The sequence below is a fragment of the Podarcis raffonei genome, chromosome 14, assembly GCF_027172205.1.
Source record: "Podarcis raffonei isolate rPodRaf1 chromosome 14, rPodRaf1.pri, whole genome shotgun sequence".
NCBI lineage: Eukaryota > Metazoa > Chordata > Lepidosauria > Squamata > Lacertidae > Podarcis > Podarcis raffonei.
This window is the reverse complement of record NC_070615.1, coordinates 38,174,424-38,201,211: the sequence shown is the minus strand read 5'-3', so window position 1 is coordinate 38,201,211 and position 26,788 is coordinate 38,174,424. Positions and strand designations below refer to the sequence as shown.

At 45.9% G+C, this 26,788-nt stretch overlaps 1 protein-coding gene across 1 annotated transcript in view; it reads right to left on the bottom strand.

The window, feature by feature from the left end:
• The window catches only part of CPPED1 (calcineurin like phosphoesterase domain containing 1), a 72,774-nt gene that overhangs the window by 7,023 nt on the left and 38,963 nt on the right, over nucleotides 1-26,788 (bottom strand). The window contains exon 3 of the mRNA XM_053364278.1: nucleotides 21,876-22,298. Within this exon, the coding sequence (XP_053220253.1) occupies nucleotides 21,876-22,298 (423 nt within the window). The remainder of the gene's footprint in view (nucleotides 1-21,875; nucleotides 22,299-26,788) is intronic.

Sequence of the window (26,788 nt, the reverse complement as noted above, 5' to 3'; positions counted from 1 at the left end):
ACATTAACAGGGTAAAACGGTAGCAAAAAAGCAGAGAGAAAAACAGAAATCTAGTAATAACAGGGTGCAGTCTTACGGGTCAGGGAAAGCCTGACTTATTACATGTTGAAATACTGCTCCCCCTCCCCACAAAAAGACCATTAAGTTTTGAGTGGGTGTTGCCAGTCGGCACATCTGTAATTTTCAGAAAGCATTTGTGGATGCCAATCATAAAATTGCTGCCATGAGTGTGAGGTAAAAAACAAAATGGCTGCAATATCTAAAAATGACAGGATCACAAAATGGTGCTGGCATGCCCTCCATCAATGGGAAAAATGCACCTGCATCGGACACCTCCACTTGTTCACAGAGAGAATCTCTGTGTACCTCTCCTCTGTTCACAATGGGAGGATGGGTGTCCAATCCTGGCATCCAACGAAATGTCTGCATGCTTAAAGGGGGGCATTCAATGTAAGAGAGGCCAAGTCAGTGCAAACAGAAACTCGGCAGGGACAACAAACAATCTAATGTGGATTTTCAAGGGGATATTTACTGAGACCTTTTCTGGGTGACTTAGGAGGTACTGGTAGGCATATTGACACATGTGGGTGCCAGGATGATGACCCCCGTTTGAGTGTAAAATTACAAAAGTGCAGCACTGGTCATTGTTGTCAGTGCCCTCCACTTAAGAGGAAAGGAGCTTGCAGAGCATTCTTCAGAGCACAATAACTTATTCACTGTGAGGTGCATCTGTCTCCATCATGAACTGATTTTCAGGAGAAATTTTTGAAAACATTCCTGTTTACCCAGGCATTTCATGGCCGTAGAACAGGGCAACCCTGGGACTGGCAAATGAGAGCATATTTCAAACCATTTTCAGAATGTCTTAATGGTGTTCTGCCAAAGGTTTTGTTTGCCAAAGGCAGCGGTTCTCTTGGATTAGAGAGCAATAAGAACACTTATGGGTGAAGGCTGTGGGTTTCGTTGGTTACACAGCAAGCATCAGACATTAACATGCATCACACACACACACACACACACACACACACACACACTCTACTTAGACTAGACAAAGCAAACTACTTATCCTTGCACCCAACTCGAATGAAACCCAATCCAGACTGCTTCAATCTTATGTTCCATTTGCTGTTGGAGCAGGGCTGGCCAAGGCCATTTTACCATTTGAGGCAAAACCTACCTCCGCCTGCTCTTCCACCTGAGGCAACTGGAGGCTGGGGAAACCCTGGTGCGCTGAAAGAAGTGGGGGAGAGAAAAGGAGGCTGGAGAGGGAACAGGACGGCAGAGGCAAAGCTGGTCTTGAATGGGGTAACTGTGCCCCTGAAGGACCAGGTGCGCAGCCTGGGAGTCATTCTAGACTCACAGCTGTCCATGGAGGCGCAGGTCTATTCTGTGTCCAGGGCAGCTGTTTATCAGCTCCATCTGGTACACAGGCTGAGACCCTCCCTGCCAGCAGACTGTCTTGCCAGAGTGGTGCATGTTCTAGTTATCTCCTGCTTGGACAACTGCAATGCACTCTACATGGGGCTACCTTTGAAGGTGACCTGGAAACTACAACTAATCCAGAATGTGGCAGCTAGACTGGTGACTGGGAGCGGCTGCCGAGACCATATAACACTGGTCTTGAAAGACCTACACTAGCTCCCAGTACATTTCCGAGCACAATTCAAAGTGTTGGTGCTGACCTTTAAAGCCCTAAATGGCCTCGGTCCAGTATACCTGAAGGAGCATCTCCACCTCTATCGTTCTGCCTGGACACTGAGGTCCAGCGCCGAGGGCCTTCTGGCGGTTCCCTCGCTGCGAGAAGCCAAGCTACAGGGAACCAGGCAGAGGGCCTTCTTGGTAGTGGCACCCGCTCTGTGGAACGCCCTCCCACCAGATGTCAAAGAGAACAACAACTACCAGACTTTTAGAAGACATCTGAAGGCAGCACTGTTTAGGGAAGCTTTTAATGTTTAATAGGTTATTGTATTTTAATATTCTGTTGGAAGCTGCCCAGAGTGGCTGGGGAAACCCAGCCAGATGGGCGGGGTATAAATAATAAATAAATTATTGTTGTTGTTGTTGTTGTTGTTACAAGAGTAGGATCCAGCGAGTGGCACACACCTCCTCAGAGCTGCATCTGCTCCCCCTCCCAGTTGACCTCAGCCTGCTGCGTGAGGTGACTGCTTCTTCCAGAGAACCCTTAGACATGACAGCAAATGATCCTTCTGGGAGCTGACTGATGCATAGCATCCTCTTGAGATCTCCTTGTCTATTCTGAGTTCTGCCTGACAGTGTCTCCAGCGCCCATATTTATAGCCTGTATCCTGCCGAGTCAGCTTACTGGCGTATTGCTCATGTTCATGTATGTTACACAGTGCTGGATTTACATATAAGCCGAACAAGCTATAGCTTAGGGCCCCACTCTCTTGAGGGCCCCCCAAAAAATTGAAGGAAAAAAACAACTGGATGTACATTTCCAAAATATAAGATAAAAAACAAATACAGTGGTACCTCGGGTTACATACGCATCAGGTTACAGACTCCGCTAACCCAGAAATAGTACCTCGGGTTAAGAACTTTGCTTCAGGATGAGAACAGAAATCATGCTCCAGCGGCACGGCAGCAGTGGGAGGCCCCTTTAGCTAAAGTGGTGCTTCAGGTTAAGAACAGTTTCAGGTTAAGAATGGACCTCCGGAACGAATTAAGTACTTAACCCGAGGTACCACTGTAAAATAAAACCTACATACAGTTAGAGCTTAATAATTATTTCACTATTAATATAATTCTTCTCAATTGTACTTCACTATTAATATACTTCCATTACCACAATGGTGGACTTTAATCTGGTTTTGGATGATGTATTGATATATCACCCAGCCCTAGTCCCTAGAACCCTCCAATAACAACCAAAGGGACGAATCATGAAACCGCAGTGGCAGGTCTCTTGACTGTATCTCAAGGTCACAGAGTGAGATGTCACTCAGCTGGTGTCTATGACATAACCACCTGTTAACTAGGGGTCTACAGTGGTACCTCGTGTTTCAGACGCTTCAGGTTACAGACGCTTCAGGTTACAGACTCCGCTAACCCAGAAATAGTACCTCAGGTTAAGAACTTTGCTTCAGGATGAGAACAGAAATCGTGCTCTGGTGGCGCGGCGGCAGCAGGAGGCCCCATTAGCTAAAGTGGTGCTTCAGGTTAAGAAGAGTTTCAGGTTAAGAACGGACCTCCAGAATGAATTAAGTTCTTAACCCGAGGTCCCACTGTACTATTCATTCCCATAGTAAGTGCTGAGTTCAACATAGTTAACCTTTTCAGGACTCAAGCCCACACTAGTGCAAATATAAGCTATTATAACCTTGGAAGGCAATAAAAAGGGCTAACTGCTCTGCATCATTCTTAATCTCAACGGGATACAAAGGTTTGCCAGATAAGTTCCATAGCCAACGGTAGCTATTTCCAAAATTTGTTAAAAGCTTTTTTTAAAAAAAAGTTTGCTGTAAATGTGTTAGCTTCCCTGGGCTCTTTGGGGATGAAGGGCACGATGTAAATTCAATGACGACAAATAATAAATTTATATTGATTATTGGTAGTTTCCCCCTTCACTTTTGATGGCATGTACAGGGAAGTCTCATTTTCTTATATATCCCAAGGGAACTCAACTGCCACTTGGGTTTTTCCCCCCAGACACATGACACATGACCTATTTTTCATTTCCCTACTCTGTGGCATATTTTTCAGGCTTGCCTGGGCAAAAAAAGAGACACTGCCAATGATTCAAACAGAGGAAGCACAAAGCAGCAGAAAAGAAAAGGGGGAAAAGACAATCAGCTGAAGCTGTGAGCGAAAGATCCGCTTGATTTTCAAACTCCGGTGGAGTCCTTGCTGCTGAAGCGGCTTGCCCTATTTTGCTTCCTGATCAAAATGAAATATTCTTTATTTAGTATAGCTCCTCAAACTTTGCCTACCTGGGATGAAAGTTGCATCTATAATTCAGTGTAATAAACTTCAAAAAGTGGATTCACTGACTCAGTGCTGCGCTTCCAAGTTGAGCAGGAAAGTCAAAATCTTTGGCAGGAACGTTCAGAATATTTTAAAATTATATTCCAGCAAATATAAAAGTAGGTCCTAATGAAGAAAACACACTGAAAAGTTGAAAGTAGCTACGATAACTGGTAAAGGATTGCATCCAACTAACTTCCCCCCAGAAATCCATAGGTCTAAGTTAGTAGTGGCTATTAATGAGTTTACTCTGAATACAACAACAACCCAAGATGTTTTTATGGTTGCCTGGTGACAAGTGAATGCTTCTCTGGTGGAATAATATTCGGTTCACTAAATTGAGTTTCCTCCACAATTAACTGAGAAAAAAAAGATGCACAACTTTTTTTTAAGCTTGGAAATCAGCGCCTTTGGTCTTCAGTCTGTGAATTGGTTCTTTAATGCTGCCTGGCAAACTGTATGACAGTGACAGACAGGCAGCAGAGTGGTATCTTGCCGTTTGTTAGTTGTGTGTCATGAGTCTTGACCATGGGTAGGCAAACTAAGGCCCGGGGGCTGGATCTGGCCCAATCGCCTTTTAAATCTGGCCTGCGGATGGTCTGGGAATCAGTGTGTTTTTACATGAGTAGAATGTGTCCTTTTATTTAAAATGCATCTCTGGGTTATTTGTGGGACATAGGAATTCGTTCACCCCCCGCTCCCAAATATGGTCTGGCCCCCCACAAGCCTGAGGGACAGTGGACCAGCCCCATGCTGGAAAAGTTTGCTGACCCCTGGTCTTGACCTCCTGGCCCCTGATTGGCTGTGCCAAGGGTGGGCCAAGGATAGCAATCTGGGGTGAAGAAGAAGCAGGAACCAGGAAACACAGCACTCACCAGTGACCAGGTCTAAAGAGCAAGTCAGGGTCATAAGGTGAACTAGAAGGCAGAGTCAAGATCAATTGATAACCAAGGACATAGGAACATGCCAGAGCACAGTAAGACCTTGCTGCTTCAGGAAGGCTCAAATGAAAGAGGAGGTTATTCTAGACATCTTCCTGCCCAATGGCCAGTATAGGTTCCTGTATTACAGAGGACGCAATGACTCTTGGGATCCCTTCCAAATGCATCATTCCCACTGCACACCTTGCTCAGTGGAAAATTCTCCTGCCGAGGGCACACCTCTGGCGTTCCTTGACATCTTGGTGCCGCCGGCAAACTGACGGCTTTGAAAAGCCGTAGAAAAGTCCACTGGATTCAGGAGAGAGGCTCATGTTGCTGTGCTTTTGTAATTGCAAGACACAGGGACAGAATATATAAAAGCTGCATAACTAGTGCAAGGAGAAGTGGTCTGACAGGCAACATTAGTCTTGTCTCAGCCAGCTATAAAGAACAATTTCCCTACATGACAAGCTTGGGCCCAAGAGACGAAGTGGTGGAGGGGATAGCTTTTACTGGGTGAGAGTACTTCCAATAAAAGAAAGCATTTTCTTTGAATTTGTTTCTTTCTCATCGAATAATCCTCTGCCTCCTGGGTCTTCCTGCAGATATTCCTATATATATATTGAACATATCTGGACTTGCAACCGACTTTCTACACTGCTCATTGCCTCGTGGTTCTGTTACTGTATATACAAAAGACACAAATGTTTTATTTGCGATGAAAAATGCCATAAAAGTGACTTTAAACCCCCTCCCCTGGAAACCACATTCCTCTGCTTGTGTTCTCTGAGGTAGCTGTGCTTCAAAATGCACGGAACTTCTGGCAATGTTAACGACTGACTTGCAGAAGGTTCAGGGGTTTCTGAATGAAAGCTGATAATAGCACAGAATTTAGCACCAGGAAGAGCTCATTCCCGAATACACAAATTCAGTGTGTATCGTGCAAGGGTTGGGGGCCTGTGGCTCTCCAAATGGCTTTGTACTCTGACCAATAGGAACCTAAAAGGAGCCCTGCTGGATGAGACCAATGGCCCATCTAGTCCACCATCCTGTTCTCACGGTGGCTGACCAGAAATCTACAAGCTGGACACGAGTGCAACAACACTCTGCCATTTGTGATTTCCAGCAATTGGTAATCAGTCATAATACCTCTAGCAATGGAGCAGCCGCCAATAGTCACATGACTCCATGACTCTGTCTAATCCTCTTTTGAAGTGTATTTGCATCTTCCAGTGTGGTGTAGAGCCAGTGTTGTGTAGTGGTTAAGAGTGATGGACTCGTAATCTGGTGAACTGGGTTCGCATCTCCGCTCCTCCACATGTAGCTGCTGGGTGACCTTGGGCTAGTCACACTTCTCTGAAGTCTCCAAGCGCCACTCACCTCACAGAGTGTTTGTTGTGGGGGAGGAAGGGAAAGGAGAATGTTAGTCGCTTTGAGACTCCTTCAGGTAGTGATAAAGCGGGATATCAAATCCAAACTCTTCTTCTACTCGTCTTCTTCCTTGGGGACACACATATTCATGAACACTTTCCCATGCTCTGTGAGAACCTCCTGACAGAAAAAGGTTTAAGGAATACCAGGTCAGGATTTTCCAAGCTGAAGGCCACTCCACACCACCACACTCAAGTTTGCAACTGGGGTCTTACGCTGCCAACGCCTGCACCTGTGTAATATCAGTGTTTTCTCAATTCCGCTTCCCACATCCATTTATTTATGTTTGCAGCCTGTGCATGCGTACTCAGAGTCCCCACTGGGTTGTGTTCTTGGCCTAACAACCCCAGCCCTACGCACGTTGATTTGGAAACAACTTTGCGGAGAAACCATATTCAGACGTCGGCTGTAGGCTGCTGGCACCTGAAAATGTAGGCTGATTATTTTACATTGTCTCTGAAAACTCACAGGGGCCACCGTTAATGCTTGTTGCGCAACAGAGAGGGAAGCAGGTCGCGGCTACATCTAACAGAAGATGCAGCTAGCTTTGCTAACATAATAAACACAGGCTTCCCCTTTCTGGCCTGCCACCTCAGTTATTTACTCAACTTATTTTGTTCATTACCATAAAAAAAGAAAGAAAAAGAAAGTCAACACGATCCAATCAGTGCAATAATGCAAAGATGACAAGCTAGCAATTTACTTTGGTCTAGATTTTTCTCTTTTTTCTCCCCCTTTTTTTATCTCAAACATAAAAAGAATCTCATAAAAATGTGCCGTGCACTCAGATGCAATTTATTCACTTAGAAATGTTCTCCCCAGGTAGTGCTGCCAAATTATGATTTCAGAAAGCCCTCTCAATATTTTTAGGTGGAGAAGCTGCCTTTGCCCCTCGACTTTTGTTGCAGGGGTGGGGAAGCCTTTTGGCTAAGTGGGCCAGATCTTTATCTCCCCGCCCCACCTGCCAATCACCTGGCATCACGATGGCATCAAGTGACTGGTAGGCGGTCAGTCCTGCCCACCTGTCAAAATTGACCTGTGAGGGTGGGAGGAGGGAAACACACCGGTGAAACAGCACTGAGCTCCCCATTCATCAGCTGCTGAGTGAAGGGTCAAGTGACTGGTAGGCGGTCAGTCCTGCCCACCTGTCAAAATTGACCTGTGAGGGTGGGAGGAGGGAAACACACCGGTGAAACAGCACTGAGCTCCCCATTCATCAGCTGCTGAGTGAAGGGTCAAGTGACTGGTAGGCGGTCAGTCCTGCCCACCTGTCAAAATTGACCTGTGAGGGTGGGAGGAGGGAAACACACCGGTGAAACAGCACTGAGCTCCCCATTCATCAGCTGCTGAGTGAAGGGTTCAATTCTGATCTCTGCAGGGGCTTGCTTCACACCAGCTTCACACTCAGGGAATGTGTTGGCAAAGCAGTACCCAACAACGGTTGGATCCTGTCCTTCTGCTGATGTCACCCAGTTGAATGACAGGTATGTGGTTGTAGAAAATGGAAGTTGTGGGGCAGTATTTGCCTATGGGCCAGAGGTTTCCCAGCCCTGTTCTAATGTATGCTCAGAGCCGAACAAGATTCCAATCAGCTGTGCAGTTGGGTCTCCCTCCTCTCATTCTCACTAATAGAAAAGCAGTTCTTGATGGACCCTAAACTGGCTCATGTTTTTGGACCTGTGGGAAGGGGTGTACCTCCATGCTACCTCGCTGATGAGAACGACACTTGCTCAAGGTTGCCCACACTTTACAGAGGGCACTCCTCTATTTGAAGGTCTACTGGTCCATGCCAGGTTTAAAGGGATAGCTCAGTGGGTAGAGCATGAGACGTTTGATCTCAGGGTCGTGGGTTCATGCCCCACGCTGGGTAAAAGATACCTGTATTGCAGTGAGTGGGACTAAATGGCCCTCACGGTCCCTTCCTACTCTAGGATTCGATTAATACCATCTATGAACCATAAAAAGAGAGTGAAGAGACTTTGAACTTGCCCACCAGCAGTGAGTCCCTGGGCAGCAGACTGGGCTGTCACACAGATCAACTGGCCATAGAACCTTCCTCACTGGAGTGTGATGCACTGCAATTCCATCTAGAGCAAGGTTTCCCAAAATTGGGTCTCTAGCTGTTCTTGGACTACAACTCTCATCGTCCCTAGTTAGCAGGACCAGCGGCCAGTTTGGGAAAACTCTTATCTAGAGTACAGTCACAATTCTGAATCTGGGATGCAAATAGCATGCGAATTATGACATTTTGTGTGACCATTAGTCCCACTACTAATAGTTTTAAGGTAACACCCACCCCACACAAGTCCTAGTGTCATTAGAGGAACCCTTGCCTCCTCTCATGACATTAAATCTATGAGACATTAAATCTGGATATAAAATATGTGAGAAGGCAATAGCAAGATGAAGAGCCCTGCTGGATCAGGCCAAAGGCCCGTCTAGTCCAGCATCCTGTTCTCACAACCAGATGTCTGTGGGAAGCCCACAGACTCCCCGTTCAGGTATTCAGAGGCACACTTGTTTCCAACTGTAGAGGGAGAAGCAGGCTGTTATGGCTAGCAGACATTGGCAGTCTTATCTATGGTCCACAGAGTTATCTAAACCCCCTTTAGAGCCATACCAGCTGGTGGCCATCACATCTTATAGGTAAAGGTACCTTCCCTCCGTTTACCTTCCCGCTGGAGCAGTACCTATTTATCTACTTGCACTTTGACGTGCTTTCGAACTGCTAGGTTGGCAGGAGCAAGGACCGAGCAACGGGAGCTCACCCCGTCATGGGGATTCGAACCGCCGACCTTCAGGAAACTTCAGGGAAGTTTTTAATGTGTGATTTTAGTGTATTTTTGGTTTCTGTGGAAGCCGCCCAGAGTGGCTGGGGAAACCCAGCCAGATGGGCGGGGTACAAATAATATATTATTATTATTATTATTATTATTATTATTATTATTATTATTATTCTCATCAGCAAGTCCTAGGCTCTGCGCCACCTGCGTTCCTCTTATTGTCCATACTTTTTGCATTAAGAGGTACTTTCTTCTGTCTCTCCTGAATCTTCCAACATTTGGTCTCACTGGATGGCTGAGAAGGAGGGAAAGAAACTCATAATAGGGCTGGGCAATCTATGGCCCTCCAGTTACTGCTGGGCTCCAACTCCTATCAGCCCTAGTCAGCATGACCAATGGTCAGTGATGAGAGGAGCTTCAATCCAGGAACGCCGGGAGGGGCACCGGTCGTCCACCCCTGCCTTATCAACAGCTCTACCTTGTGATACCTCCATTCAATAGGCAACAGAAGAAGTGTATCCTTACATGGTGAGAAAAGGAAAGGAATGCATCTCCAAGTATCTTTACGGACGTGTCGCTGCAGAATCAAACCCGCTAGTGAATTATCGTGGGCTCTACTTAATATGCAAAAGTTGCTTTAGATCTGTTGGCAGTTCTGACAGATACATTGAGGGAGGTTAGAGAGAATCTCGCGGAGTGAATAGCTATGTGGCATCAGAAAGTCAAAGCAAGACTCTCTTGGCTCAAAAAATGCCTCATTTATTTATTTATTAAAGCGCACCATGCCAACAGTTCATTTCAAACGCATTTATCAAATGAATGTGCTGGAAATGATAAGCCCTTGGATTTAAGCGCCCCTGAAATTAGCAGGGATTGTTCCTGAGTAAACATGATTGGGCCCAGGATAAATAATTTCAGAAAGGCCTCGTTGCTTTTAAGAACGTGAAGGCCATTTAAATTGTTTTAGAATAAGAAGAATAAGAGTTTGGATTTGATATCCCACTTTATCACTACCCAAAGGAGTCTCAAAGCGGCTAACAATCTCCTTTCCCTTCCTCCCCCACAACAAACACTCTGTGAGGTGAGTGGGGCTGAGAGACTTCAGAGAAGTGTGACTGGCCCAAGGTCACCCAGCAGCTGCATGTGGAGGAGTGGGGAAGAGAACCCGGTTCACCAGATTACGAGTCTACCGCTCTTAACCACTACACCACACTTAGTGTTATCGTCGTGAACTGTTTCCCAAAGCTGGGGTTAGGGAAGGGAGATTCTGCTGGTGGAGATGCAGATCTCTGGGGAGGGGAAACCTCAGGTCCAGAGGCCAAATACTGTCCCCCCCCCCCGCCTGCACTATCTGGCCCTTGGGTGTCTTCCCACACCACACCACATCCCCTCCTCTGAGCCCTCCTTTACGGGCCCTGCTCGGCACCCAAAATGTTTTTGCCTTGCTGGAATGTGCCCTTGACCTCTCAATTAGTTGATGGGGACCATAGGAAGGGAGAGGCCTCTTGTGTTCAGGCCCTGCTTGTGGACTTCCCATAGGCATCTGGTTGGTCACTGTGAGAACAAAATGGCAGAGTAGATGGACCATCAGCCTGACCAGCAGAGCTCCCAGTATGCCCTTAACCATTTTAATTGTTAATAAATAATAATATTTTTTTAAATTTATATCCCGCCCTCCCCAGCCGAAGCCGGGCTCAGAGTGGCTAACAACAATAAAAGTAACACAGCATTCTAAAATCAATTCATTTTAAAATCAATTCAAAATCAAATTAATGGCAACCATTGGGCTAGAGTTCTGTGAGGATTACCATAGGAGGGGGTGTTGTGCTGTGTTAATGGGCCTGGTTTATTACACATTTTAATCATGGGGTGTTTATTTTAATGTTTAAATGGAATTCTGTGGTGTATTTTATTCATGTTTGTGTGTGTGTGTGTTTTGTAATTGGTTTTATGCTTGTAAACTGTTTATAAGTCACCTTGGCAATTAAGTGGCATATAAATTTCATTGACTTAGTCGTTCATTATTCATTGTTATTATTCTTACTCACAGTAGTTCATTATAGCGAAAAGTGGTCTCAATGACTGCTGGATATGGGGGCCATGACACAATCCTCTGAAGCCAAACTCCAAAGGGTTTTTTTGGGGGGAAATCAACCACCCAGAGCTGCTGCCCCATCTCAGAGTGTTCCTTTTATGCTAGTCTCTCCTCCCACTCTTGGTAGATATCTTATTTCTGCCTTAATTAATAAAAAAAACCCTCCAACTATAGATCGAATTACGAATCAAACATCAATGACTCTTTTCTTTAGCATAAATTAATAAAGGCGTCATTAAGCAAAAGCAAATTCTCAGAGGAAACCTAAATGGTTGTGACAGGAAAAGGAGCCCAATGGCTTAAAACCAGCATGCAAAATACATTGGCAGGCGCTATCTTGAAAGGGTGATTAAAGAAGTAATTGAAGATGGGGACTTGGAGTTTGAAAAACGAGATCCTCTATCAAGACAGGCAGATATAGCAGTCCTGGATGACCTGGTTCCTCATAGCCTGCATTCCCTTTTGAGGTTATCTTCAGACGGACAGATTGAAATCTCTCGGGTTCTTGTTTCAAGCTGCCCCCCCCCACACTCCTGGCTTAGATGCAGCAGAGATCTGTGCTTTGGCAGGGCAGCAATTAAAATGGGAATTGGTTCAAAGCTTGGATCCAAGTTAGATCAACGCTTTTCAGCATAGTAACCAAGGTTATAATGGCAAAAATGCACAGGGAACTGTATCTGATTATAATTTCTGTTATATGTAGCTTTCCTGCCTTTTTAAGGAGCTCAGGACTAGTGCTGTGCACCAGATTTAGGGGAAGCCCAGATCTCGATCTGAATCAGACCAGTTTTGAATTGGGGGCACCTGCACTTGGGCTGAGACAGACCCAGATCACCATAGACCAGAGTTATCCAGGTTGTCAGGGGATGCGAAGGCTGGAGGGCCCAGCATGATGCTCCTCCACAAGCACAGTCCCTGCAGGGCACTTATAAGCAGTACCCCGCAGGACTGAATCCCTTGCTCACTGGCTAATGGGAGATTTCAAACCTGTGGTGTGCTAGGGAAGGGGAAGAAACCCTACAGGACTGAACCCACCTGCTCTCAACAGTATGTATGTGTGTAGGGGGGAGGATGTACAGCATACATAGGGTTGCATTCAGTAATGTCATTCATTCATTCATTCAACTATGCCAACCATCTGCCTGGGTTGCCCCAGCCACTCTGGGTGGCTCCCAACAAAATAAAACATCAAACACACTAAAATGTCAAAACATTAAAAACTTCCCAATACAGGGCTGCCTTCAGATGTCTACAGAAGGTCAAGTTGTTTACTTCCTTGACATCCGACGGGAGGGAATTCTACAGGATGGGCGTCATTACTGAGAAGGCCCTCTGCCTGGTTCTTTGTAGCTTCACTTCCCGCAGTGAGGGAACCGCTAGAAGGCCCTTGGCGCTGGACCTCAGTGTCCGGGCTGAACGATGGGGATGGAGACGCTCCTTCAGGTATACAGGACCAAGGCTGTTTAGGGCTCTAAAGGTCAGCACCGACACTTTGAATTGTGTACTAGGAGCCAATGTAGATCTTTGCTAGTCCCATAAAGCGAAATTTTTTATATGTAGTTATTGAGAAACCTTAAGCCTGTTGCGTGGCAAGTCCCCTCCCCCATGTGAAATGACGACACCGGACACAGAATTTAAGGTTAATGGGCATAAAAAGGCCACAACTTTATTGATTACAGAATTGGAAGGTATTGGCCTTAGGCATTGGCTCCTATCGACTAGCCGGCATGGGGACCGGGGAGGGTTGTCCACAAGCCGTGGGAGTCCTGTTGAAGTACGCCAACTAGGATCCCACGGGTGTCACCGCTCTGGGGCGTGCCGGAGGCCCTTACCTCCCTAGGTTTCGGACAAGGCCACGCCCCTCGGAGTCCTCTACCGGACTACCCTTACCTTTGGGGAAGGTGATGGCGCTTCCTTCCCCCCTTCATTTGCATAACAATAGACCCCTGCCAATGCCTAACCGCCAATACCAAAAATAAGTTGTGACGTTTGCTACGAGGTAGGCGAAAAAACCAAAAGGCTTGAAGTGTGCCAACTTGGAAAAATTCCTACCAGGCCCCTTGCGGCGACCAACCGAAGTCCATAGCAAGGTCAAGGCTAGCTAAACCTAAAGGGAGGGTGGGATGGAAAAAAACCGCTCAGCTGGAAAGGGGGCAAAGAGGGCGGTCCCCGGGCGTGCCTAGTCTTAAATAGGCTAGGCCACGCCTCCCCGGCCCGCTGATTGGCGGGCCGGGTCGCCGACGCGCCCGGGGATTCCCTAATCACGCGGGGGCAAGGGCCAGCCCCCGCGTGCGAGATGTGGGAGGGATTTCTGCCCGCAACCCCCTCTCCTCCCAGGTCGGAAATGGCTTTGTGTTAATAATTTACCCTTTGCATCTGTTTTGTATGATTTATTTTTAATCTGTATTTTTGAGAAAGATTAATAAAGAGAATGAGGGGTGGGGGAGATGACTTAAAATAAAAGCCTGCTTTATTACTGATGTGTTTGCTGCCGTGGGCTCCTTTGGGAGGGAGGGTGGGTATACTTTGAAATAACAACAATAATAAATGAACTGGCTTGGTTGTGCCTACAGAATCTATTGATGCTTACCTTTCTAAATGGAATGGAAATTCAGGAACAAAACAACTCTGATGGGGGGCGGAATATCACATAGATAAATATCGCACCAGCTCAGAACGTTCCACTGGCAGGCAGGAAACCCCCCTTTTTTTCAGGGTTTATCCAGGAAAGTCCACAGCAACAGCCTGCTGTGATCCTCTGCTGCTATTTCAGAGCAGTGGGGCAACCGATGGCGCTGCGTAGATCTGGCCCTCCATATTCTACCTTCTGTGGAACGAAATTGATTTCTCTCTCGTTGCCAGTGAGAAGTGAGAACACTTTGCCTCCCTCCCTGCAGGGCCCAAACCAGCAATCTGCTAAGCCTGCGCTGAGGCAACGAGCGGCAGATGTAAAAAGGTAGCTGCGTGAGGGGAAAACGAGCACAGTGCCAAGCTAGTTCCTGCAGACTTGATGGGGGTGGAGAGAGCCAGGGCAGTGTTCTGGCAGAAGAGAATAATAATAATAATAATAATAATAATAATAATAATAATAATAATAATAATTTATTATTTGTACCCCGCCCATCTGGCTGGGTTTCCCCAGCCACTCTGGGCGGCTTCCAACAATGATTCAAAATACATTAGAATGTCACACATTAAAAACTTCAGATGTCTTCTAAATGTTAGGTAGTTATTTATCTCTTTGACATCTGATGGGAGGACGTTCCACAGGGCGGAAGCCACTACCGAGAAAGCCCTCTGCCTGGTTCCCTGTAGCTTTGCTTCTCGCAATGAGGGAACCGCCAGAAGGCCCTCAGCCTTCACATGCTCAGAGACCAACATCGTGCCTTTGTCTAGATGCATCCATCCATACTCCATCCATTTTGATGTGGCAGTCATCAGAAGCTTTCGGGGGGGGGGGAGGATGAGGACCATTTTCTTCCCAGACCGAGGTCCACATTTCCATCTGGGAAACCTTCTGGGGGCCACATGCCAGTGGAAGGCAGGGGCACAGGCAAAAGCAGGTGAAGCAACAAATGTAATTTTTAAAAATTTACCTTTCGCAGTAGGCTTGTTTCTATGATTCTACCCTCCCTCTAAGCAGCCAAGAGGCACGGCAAGCCCGCTAGCAGCACCTGAGCGCAACACCGCTCTCTCTACATGTGATTCCCACATATTCAGAGCCATGCTGCCTCCAACATAGAAAACATAGTCTTTCATAGTCTTATCATGCACAACTTTGTCTAATCCGTTTTCAATGCGTCCATGTTTGTGGCTATCACTGCCTCGTGTGGAAGCAAGTTTGAAAGATGAACTATGCACTGCATGGAAAACTGTTTTCTTCCGCCTTGGCCTGAATTTTTCACATTCCGCTTCACTGGGTGGCCCCGAATTCTAGTTACTACGACGGAGGGGAGAAAAATATCTATCTATCCGCTTCCTCTACAGCATGCATAATCTTAGACGCCTCTGTCGTGCCTCTATTACTAAAGTGAAAAGACCTAACTGTTGCAACCTTCCCTCATAGAGGAAAGGGCCATGGGCCTATTGATGGCAAATAACAATCACACCGCACCTGACACCAGTTGCTTACCACACCAGGATGACTATGGTGGTTCGATTTAAATAGTGGCAATTTAAGCCATCCATTTCAAAACCACCAATATAAGCCAAGGGTTTCACTGAAGTTTTCCTCGTAGAGATTCATGTTTCCCAGATAAAAGGATACATTTCGCCTGGTTGCTATGATGATTAAAAGCATTGTTTTGCAACTAAACAGGGCCTCAAGGACAACCTGGGGGAATCATCTGAAACCACTGGCCACACAGCCCATGTGGCTTTTGCAGTGCAGAACTACATCTGCTGTGAGATAAGAGACTGATCTCTCTCTCTCTGTGTGTAGCATTCAAGGGTACTAAGTGAGATCGCTTACTTGAAGGCTAAAGCTATAAATTCTGCCCACTGTAGAGGCATTTCAAAGGCAAAAGCTCAATTCAGGCAACAACCTAAACAACGGTTTAATTACTTCAAACAACAACAACAACAACAACAACAACAACAACAAATAATAATAATAATAATAATAATAATAATAATAATAATAATTTATTTATTTATACCACGCCCATCTGGCTGGGTTTCCCCAGCCACTCTGGGCGGCTCCCAACTGAATCTTAAAAACACAATACAGCATTAAACATTAAAAACTTTGGGCTGTTTCCCATGCTGCCATTGGACAACATACTTCTTTCCTCTCTTGCCCCCTTAAAATTTGCTCCGGGGGTTCAGGCGATACTTTGGCACTTCTGCCTGATTTGGGGGTCCACAGGGTAAGTCCTGTTGCAGAAGCAGAACGCTACTTGATCAGAGCTGGATCCAACCCCTAGTCTCTGGATCTCTCCATCATCCACCCCATGCTGGCATGTGGCCCTTAACAGACTGTCCATGAGCTAAAGTGGCCCTTGACACAAAAAAGAGGTTCTCAGCCCCTGATCTTAGGGTTTCCATGTTGGCAGGTCCACATCCAATGCACATTTAAAGCACATGACCCCCCCCCCAAGAATCCTGGGAACCAGAGTTTCCCCACCTAGAGCTACAGTTCCCAGCACTCTTAACAAACTACATTTCTCAGGATTCTTTGAGGGAAGTCGTGAGCTTTATGTGTTAGATATGATTTAAACACATGGCTTGGTTCTGCTCTAAAAAGCACCTGAGTCAAAACAACAAAGGGGACTGGCTTCTTCAACAGATTTCCTCCACCCTGCTCGTAAAACTACAATGAAGTTGACATTTTCATTTGGTAACGCAAGCTTATCGTCATGGCTTAACTTGGTGAAATTAAAAAAGGGCCAGATTTTCAATTCATAAATATTTATGATAAGGACACCATTTTATCTTTAATTAGCCCAACTGTTAAGGACACTTCTGAAGTGAGAAATTGAATTCAGCGCTTAACACCAGATGCAGCTTCTGGGACTTGAGTTTTAGCTCGATGGCTTACAATGAACGGAATACCGAAATCAAATCAAAACAAACAAGCGCACATGTTGCTCACATGGAACTGCTAAAACAGAGTAACACCAAACAAATCTTAAGGGGGTGGGGGAATGGAAAAGAAAGTTTCCAAATGCGAATGAAAGAATAAAAAGGCTGATGTAATACACAATGGTTTCTGGATCAGAAAGGAAGAGGTATCGTCTTCTGAGTTATGTAGTACAGTGGTACCTTGGTTTACGAACTTAATCCGTTCCGGAAGTCTGTTCTTAAACCCAAGCGTTCTTAAACCAAGGCGTGCTTTCCCATAGCAGCGGGGGACTCAATTTACAAATGGAACACACTCATGTTCTGCTTCCAAGGCAAAGTTCACAAACCAAAACACCTACTTCTGGGTTTGCAGCATTCTTAGTTCAAGAACCAAGCTGTTCTTAAACCAAGGTAGCACTGTATTTCAGGAAAGGAAAGACAATGCAATGGAAAGAAGCAACACTGGATTATTGATTTGTTCAGCTATAAATTGGCTCTCCTATTGGCTTGGGTCCTACCCAATGTATCCAATTGGTCAATGCGTTCGGCGGGACGGCCTCTTGCAGAAGGTCTGATCTGCACTATGGAGGAATTTGGGTCTCTAGCATGGTGACACCTACCCTTTGGAACTCCCTGCTGCTGCATATTAGACTGGTGCCTGCCTCTGTTGTCTTTTTGGACACTTGCAGAACACCTACCTCTTTCAACCAGCCTTTCAACGTAGAGATCTTTCCCAGTTTGCACCCATATAAGAACTGTTTTTCTTAGAGGTTTAGATATTTTATTGCTTGTGTGTTTGCTACCCTGGGCTCCTTTGGATAGAAGGCTGGGATCAAACATTTGACCAACCAACCAACAAATAATACTCTAAAACAGACTTATAATAAAGGCTAATGACGCAGCAGAGGAAGGCACAAATGAAAAACGGCTTCTTTCCCCACACACTGGATCAAACAGTGGTGAGGAACCATTTTATTTCATAAAATCTATATACTGCTTGATTGCAAAAAAGAAGAAAACAATGACACTATTAGTAAAAAACAAACAAAAAACCAACACGTTCAAAAAATTAAAACTAGCAATAAACTAAAAACACATCAACTTTCTAGATATTTGATTAGGCTTGCCTAAACAAAAATGTTTTTAGCAGGCCTCAGGGAAAAAAGCAATGAAGTTGCCTGTCTGATATCAATAGGAAGGGAGTTTCAAAGTTGTGGAGGGCCTTTGTACAGTAGTTTCTACACAAACTCACCCCAATGTCCTCCATTTAAGGAAGCGTAATCAGAGTTCACAAAGGTCCATATAGTAAAAGCTATGGTTTTCCCAGTAGTGATGTATGGAAGTGAGAGCTGGACCATAAAGAAGGCTGATCGCCGAAGAATTGATGCTTTTGAATTATGGTGCTGGAGGAGACTCTTGAGAGTCCCATGGACTGCAAGAAGATCAAACGTATCCATTCTTAAGGAAATCAGCCCTGAGTGCTCACTGGAAGGACAGATCCTGAAGCTGAGACTCCAAGACTTTGGCCACCTCATGAGAAGAGAAGACTCCCTGGGAAAGACCCTGATGTTGGGAAAGATGGAGGGCACAAGGAGAAGGGGACGACAGAGGATGAGATGGTTGGACAGTGTTCTCGAAGATACAAACATGAGTTTGACCAAACTGTGGGAGGCAGTGGAAGACAGAAGTGCCTGGCGTGCTCTGGTCCATGGGGTCACAAAGAGTCAGACACGACTAAACAACTAAACAACAACAACAAGAATCAGAGTTCAAAGACGTACTCCAGCCAGGGAAAATCACTCAAGGACTGAGAATCCTGCCCACAATATTGGAAGGGGCATGGGAGGCCATCATGTCGAACACCCTCGCTCTGTGTAGGATTCTGAGGTGGGGCACCAAAGAACCTAGCCATTCCCTAAAACAATCCTCTCATTTCCGCAGTGACATTAATGTGGGCAGTGCTTTTGTAGAGGAACCACAAGACTGTGTGAGATCCTGCTCTGAGGAGATGACGAGAGACTAATCATCTTTTAGGAACTAGAATCCTGTTTCTCTCCAAAAAGCAAAATACAGGGACAAGAAACAGAAAATAGTGACTGTTCCTGGTGAACAGAGAAGAGTTGGAACATATAAAGCAAGCAGGTGTTTGTCATCCTAGAAATGTAATAATGAGGGGTTGAACATTTTTCATCATGGACAGGAGTAAGGATCTTGAGCCAAGCAAAACAAAATTATGCTGCCTGCTGCTGGGAAGAACTGTTTATTTTGGTGTGTGTGTGTGTAGCGGAAGCATCTGAACCGATCAGCTTACCTGGAAATGACTGTCTTCTAAAGGCATTCTATATGGCAAGAACTTGCAGAAGCAAGTTTATTTATTTATTGCATTTATATATCACCTCCCCCTGCCTCGAAAGGAGCTTAAGGCGGCATACACAGTTCTCTCCCCCCCTTTAATCCCCAAAACAACCCTGTGGAGGTAGGTTAGGGTGAGAGGTGGCCCAAGATCACTCAGTGGACTTCATGGTGTTATTTGAATTCTGGCCTCCCAGGTCTTAGTTTGACACTTCAGTTACAGTGGTACCTCAGGTTAAGTACTTAATTCATTCCGGAGGTCAGTACTTAACCTGAAACTGTTCTTAACCTGAAGCACCACTTTAGCTAATGGGGCCTCCCGCTGCCGCCGTGCCACCAGAGCACGATTTCTGTTCTCATCCTGAAGCAAAGTTCTTAACCTGAAGCACTATTTCTGGGTTAGTGGAGTCTGTAACCTGAAGCATAGGTAACCTGAGGTACCACTGTGCTACAGAACCCTAGCTCTCTTGATCTCTCCAAGGACTCAAGGACTTTTGAATTCAGCACTTGCTACAAGCAACGAGCTTTTCCAAAATTACAATAGGTTCTTATTTTGTGTTTGTGAAGAACAAAGTAAGAGTTCTGCTCTGAAGATCTAGGCCTAACAACATCTTTGTTTGAAATATGTTGAATGGGACTACTTAGCTGCAAATATTTTCAATTACTTATTGGTTTTAAAAAGGCATAATTTTGCTTTGTCATTATATGGGCTTTAATGGAGTTGCAGAAATTCAGCGTTGACTAAAAAATAGCTGCTTGTCCAAATACAAGATGCCTTGCCAACCCTTATTAAAAGTATTGTTGTAGAGAGGGTTGTGTTCCACGCCACCCCAGCCCCCAATAATTCCAAATGCCCTTGCACTGCAGGGGAGAAGACAGAAAAAAGCAAATAGGAGGGGAAAGAATAATATTTCATTTTTTAAAAATAGAATAACCAGTCTAATTTTCTCCAGTTTCGATATGAAAAATTGGAATTAATATTAAGTGATTAGAAGGTTAACCTTCTTAGACTGCAAAAGCCAAACGTGATGATGATGATGATTAATACAAAACATGCAAGAACAGGCTGATTTCATTATTTATCATCTGACTATCATAATGAAGGATGTGTTCAAATTGATTATTTGTGGGCAAAGTATGAGATGAGGGTGGTAGAGAAGAAAGAGAGAGAGAGAGAGAGAGAGAGAGAGAGAGAGAGAGAGAGAAAGAAAGGAGAAAGAAAGAGTGTATTATACCTGACTGACAACATCCTGCAAAGAAGGTTCTTCAAGTTGTTTTTTTGAAGGAAACAGAACAGCTCTGTTACTAAGGAAACTGAGCTATGCAGAGCTCACAGTTTCTGAATCAGGGATTATTTCATAGCAAACTTAGTTACGCTATTGTACGGTGAGCTGCCTAGCAGCCCTCTCTCTGTTCGGCTTAATTAATAAGAATACTTAACTGAATGGGAAAGAGATATCCTATTCAGCTAGCTATTTGTTCTGTACCAAGCAGTCCTGTTTACAGATGTATTACATGCATGCAGATGGGGGTCATATGCAGACCAAGTGAAGCCCTTTTCAGGTGTTTGGAAGAATGCATGTCCGCATTCCGTGTGAAGGGGGTGTTAAGTGGGCGCACACATAAGCCCCGCCCCAGTGACCCCAGCACACAGTGTCATTGGCTCTGCCTCCACCCAGGAATGGGCTCCCTGCCTTCTGCCGCACCAGTCACCACTGCCCAAGGGAGTTACAATCAAACTAAGAATAGGTGCATGGGAGATGGCAGAGGAAGGGGAATGGAAATGGAGATAGGGTTTTACCATATTTTTCGCTCTATAAGATGCACCCGACCATAAGACGCACCTAGTTTTTAGGGGAGAAAAACAAGAAATAAGAAGCCTAATGAGCGAAGAGGGAGCGCTCCTCCCTCTTCGCTCAGGAGGCTTTGTGGGGCTATCCCTGAAGCCAGGAGAGCAAGCGGGATCGGTGCACACCGATCCCGCTTGGTCTCCTGGCTTCAGCAAAAGCAAGCCTCCTGGCTTTCCCCCGACCTCCCGCAAGAGCCGCACGCTCTTTAAAGGGAGAGTGGCTCTTGGGGGCTTTTCTGGGAGGTGGGGGAAGGGACAGAGCCGTGCGCTCTGTCCCTTCCCCCACCTCCCACAAAAGCCAGGGATAGCTGCGCGAAGCCTCTGCAGGGCAGTGGGACAAAGGCTCCCCTGCAGAGGCTTCGTGCGGCTAAGCCAGAAGCTAGAACAGCCAGGGGGAGAGCTGTGCAGCGCTCCCTCTCGCTGTTCTGGCTTCTGGCTCAGCCCACGAAGCCTGCACTCGCTCCATAAGACGCACACACATTTCCCCTTACTTTTTAGGAGGGGAAAAGTGTGTCTTATAGAGCAAAAAATACGGTAAATAATAATAGCAGCTGCTGCAGCAGCAGCAGCAACAGCAACAACAAACATGTTAGCAGCTTTTCTAACAAAGTAGGGCAGAGTGCTGGGGCAGAGTACTGATGTTTATCTGAGCTTCTGTCATTGGTATCACTGCAGCTTACAAGAAGGGTTCTGCTGCAACCAGATTGGTTCTGCTGGTGTGTTTGCAGCGATGCTGTTGATGGGAGGTAAGCGCTGCCGCCCCATCAGCTGCAGCTGCATATTGGCCCACCCCCATCTTCCCCCTGCAAACTGAAGTGGTCCTCTAAGCCCAGAACTGGTCTAACCGACTGCATCGCCGCGGACCAGGCCTCTCTCTGATCTATGAAGGAACCCCGTACCTGCTTTGCGGAACTTCTCCAAGAGCTCGTGCCGAACGGACTTCTCCAGGTTGAAGTAGTCATGGTCTTCATCGGGTTCTCTCAGGAACAGAGGGATGTGCTGGAAGACGACAGCATGGTGGCACTTTCTCGCTTCGGCCATTGCAAGCTGCTGCTGGAGCCACTCATCCTGGGCCTGCTTTAATTCCAAGCACTTGGAAGCATCAAAGTACAGCTGAGAGTTCAGCACAAGGAAGAAGACCCCTCCGACCCAGAAGCTGAAGTAATCGTCACCCCACTTTTGGCAATAATCTTCAATTGTTTCAGGAGTTGGCGAGTTCCCAAGGTCGTGGTTCCCACTGACGAAGACCAGGGGGATGTCGCTGCTGACACCCTTCAGGGTGCTTTTCAAGTCTTGTATTTGTGCCTCCCGCCAGGGTGTCCCTACAAACCAAAAGGATTAGACATTATTTCTGCAGGATTTTTACCAGTTCTGGCTCCCTCCTAACCTTTCGACATCTGCCACTCTCATTATGCAAAGAACTTGATTATCAAAAGCCCAAACCCAAAAAAATACCAATTAAAAAATACAATGATCTGGACAGGTACAATTCAACCAACCGTGAAAAGCTGAGCAAACCATCGGAGCGTTTGATCTGCCATTTTTAAAAAAAGATTATTTTATTTGACATGCCCAGGCTTGGCAGGAGTGATTCAGGAAAGGTTCCATAAATATGTAATGGCATTTGCACGAAAACCTGTCGGTCTTCAGTTCATGTGCTGGGACCCACATGCAGGTCATAAGACAGGATCAAAAATCACAATTCAAAGCTAGCTTGCATCTCGAAAGCATTTGAAGACTAACCTGGTTCAGACATAACAACAAGCCACAGTTAGTTGAAAACGAAAATGAAAGCCTCTGAGTTCCTCCTTGCAGATGTGTTGGAGGAAAAGCACACAACACTAAATAACAGGCTTTATATAATGAGAAAACTCAGTATTCTCCCTCTCTTAGAAGAGAGTCTAAGCTGGAGAGGTGTATAGTTTTGCAGTACATCAGGATGTGCAGAGCCTGTGACCCTCTCTATATGTTGGACTCCAAGGCCCATCAACCCCAGCCAGCATGACCAATGGATAGGGATGGTGGAAGGTGGAGTTCAGCCACATCTGAAGGGGACGTAGCACATATTTCTGCAGTCACTGATTGAAGGATAATGCAGGGCCAACTCCTCCAATAAGGAAGTGGTGGGAGACCACAGGGAAGGAAGAGCTGGCATGGACAAGGATGGATACCTTACGGTGTCTGTTGGCTTGCAATGCTGGCTGCAAATCTTCTCAGATCTTCTGAGAACAATCTGCTAGTGATGCTGCTCTAACTAAGCCTAAGTATGCGTAAACCACACGTTAGTCATACTCAGAGCAGACCCAATGAAATTAAATAACACGACTTAGTAGTTATTTAACTGAGTAGAACTCGGTTCAATGCAACCCTTGTTCTTCGCTTTAAGCGCCAGGCAGATTTTTCTTATTTCCTGGGCTTTTAACCCTTAATTTGAAGGCTGGCACTGTGACCTCTTTTAGTGGAGAGGACCTGTAGTCCTGCCCTTTTTTTTGTTATCTGTGTTTTTAGCCTTCCATTTGTTTAGCTTTAAGGCCTTCACTTGTATTGCTGTACTTTAAGGCTTTTATTGTTAATTTCAATATGCTCTAATGTAAGTTGCTTTGAGTTACTTTGTAAGAAAAGCAACTATCAAATTTAAAAAAGTAACAATGATGATGATGGTATCTATTATTGCATATAGCTTAGTCGGTTAGAGCGTGGTGCTGAAGGAGCGTCTCCACCCCCATCATTCTGCCCGGACACTGAGGTCCAGCGCCAAGGGCCTTCTGGTGGTTCCCTCACTGTAAGAAGCTAAGTTACAGGGAACCAGGCAGAGGGCCTTCTTGGTAGTGGCGCCTGCCCTGTGGAATGCCCTCCCACCAGATGTCAAAGAGAACAACAACTACCAGACCTTTAGAAGACATCTGAAGGCAGCCCTGTTTAGAGAAGCTTTTAATGTTTGATGGACTACTGTATTTTAATATTTTGTTGGAAGCCGCCCAGAGTAGCTGGGGAAACCCAGCCAGATGGGCGACGGGGTATAAATAATAAATAATTATTATTATTATTATTATTATTATTATTATTATTATTATTATTATTATTAACCAAGGTTGCAGATTTGATCTCCACATGGGATGGCTGCACGTGCCTGCATTGCAGGGGTTTGGACTAGATGATCGTCAGGGTCCCTTATACAATTCTATAAACTACATCTGCATCCCACCTTTTTTCTCCAAAGAGCACAAGGTGGTGTACACACTCCTCTCCCTCTCCATTTTAACTTCACAGGTAGATTAAGTTGAGAGACAGTGACTGCCCCTAAGTCACTCAGGGGGCTTCGTGGCTCAATGGGGATTTGAACCCTGGTCTCCCACATCCTAATCCAGCACTGTAACCACTGCACGAAGTAATAATGCAACTAATAATTTTAAGCCCTGCCTTCATTTCCATTTCCCTTCCTCTGCTGTCTACAGAGCATCTCTTCTTAGATGGCAAACCCATTAGGGAGTGCCGGCCGGTGCCCATTGGGTAGGGGAGAAGGCAGGGAGCCAATTAAGAGCCAGAGCCAATGACAGGCAGAACCAGTCACTTCTAAGTCCCTCCTCCTCCTTGCTGAGTTCTACCCGGAGACTAAGGGCCAACTAGAGCCTCAACTAGAGCCAGGGCTTTTTCGGCTGTGGCTCCGACCTGGTGGAACACTCTGTCACAAGAGACTAGGGCCCTGCGGGACTTGACATCTTTCCGCAGGGCCTGCAAGACAGAGCTGTTCCGCCAGGCCTTTGGCCAGGGCACAGCCTGACTCCCTCCCTCGACAATTTTCGCGGAGCTCTGGCCCAATGGTGGCCAGTGGCTTGAATTTAATTAATTTTATAATGGATGATTTTAGAGTGTTGTTTGTGTTGTACTTTTGTATTGTTTTATTGTTGTTAGCCGCCCTGAGCCCAGCTTCGGCTGGGGAGGGCGGGATATAAATAAAATTTATTATTATTATTATTTATTAAGGTACTCATAGGCAGTGCCAGTCCCTGGACTTGTTATAATGTGGAAGGTGGGGAGAAGAGGAGCTGGCTGAGGGCAGACTGAGCAGTTCTCCATTTGCCTTAACGAACCAGCCTTTGGGGCAGAAAACTCTCCTCCCCTTCTTTATAAAGTGGTCAGGAACACAGAGGGCCTTTTTAAAAACAAAATCCCCGTCTCCCGCTGAAGATCCTGCTTCCACACTAGGAGAGGAGCCAGGCTGCCTTCACCCCAGCTTGCTGTGGTCAGCAGAGGCGACATTGGCAGACTATTCTCTCAAAGTGCTAATCCATTTGCTAATAAATCCAGTGTTTAACTGACCTTGGCCGTGCCTGCTGCAGAGGACGCAAGTACAGAAAGAGGAGCCATTTATAAAGAATCAGTTGACAGATCCCTCCTGCAGCTCTGCTAGTCTCTGTGGGGGCAGGTAGGTATCAGCTAGAGTTTTAGCAAAGTGGAACTGGTCCTGAATGGACAAGTACCCTCTCATCTCTGGGGGAAAGAAACCACTGCAAACTTGTTTCCCACAGATCATTCTATGGGAGAAGCAAGCCTGTCAAGGAGCTAGCACGGTGCACCGTAGGGGTGGGGAGCCCTTAGCCCTCTCCAGAAACTCTTGGAATGCAGCTTATATCAACCCTGACCACTAGGCATGCTGGCTGTGGCTGAGAGGAGCTGGAGTTCAACAGCATCTGGAGGGCCTTAGGTCCCTACTCCCTGATGTAGCTGCTGGAGAGGGTCAGACTGAAGTTCAATTCTCTGCATCAGCTGCAATGCTCACTGGGTGACCTCAGGCCAGTCACAATCTTTCAGCCTGCTCTACCTCACAGTTAAATGCCACATGTGCAAACCATGCATGCCACTCAATGTTCTCTAGATGCGAGGCGGACTATCAATAAAAACAATATATACTTCAGTTATACCCTCCCTTTTCTGCAAGGAGCTCAAGGCAAGGTTCATGGCTCCCTGCGTTTTATCCTCACAGCAACCCTGATCAGACAGGGAGATAACTGATTGCCCAAGTTCACCCAGCTGCGCTTCATATGGCTGAGTGGGAATTCAAAACCAGGTCTCCCTGGTCAAATACAGTGGTACCTCGGGTTACATAGGCTTCAGGTTACAGACTTGCTAACCCAGAAATAGTGCTTCAGGTTAAGAACTTTGCTTCAGGATGAGAACAGAAATTGTGTTCCGGCAGCACGGCAGCAGCAGGAGGCCCCATTAGCTAAAGTGGTGCTTCAGGTTAAGAACAGTTTCAGGTTAAGAACGGACCTCCGGAATGAATTAAGTACTTAACCCGAGGTACCACTATACTACACGAGGGGTGCTGAGACTTATGGGAGCTACACTGTTTATTTGTTTGTTTGAACTGGGACCCTGAGGTCCAGCGACTGGTGGAAATTATTGGCTCAGGTGGGTGGCTTCCCGTTAAGAATAAGTATCTATCTGAGCACATGCTGAGTGCAGATATTTGTAACCAATACCTGAACCAAGGATCACAAGTCCTTTTACACAAAAATCCACTCCTGGTTTCCCCCTAAGAGTTCAAACTAGTTTAGGGTGGTGGTGGAGTGGAGAATTTTTTTAGGTGCTGTTCTTGTTTCATAATTGGGACTCCTTTGCCAAGAATGAAGGCTATCAATGACTACTAGCCATAACTGTTATGCTCTGTCCATTTCTGAAGGCAGCAGGCCTAAGAATACCAATCAATGGGAATCGCTAGAGGAGATAATGTTGCTGTGCTTTGATCCTGCTTGCATTGGCACCAGACTGTGAGAACAGGATGCTGGACTAGATGAGCTTTTGGACGATC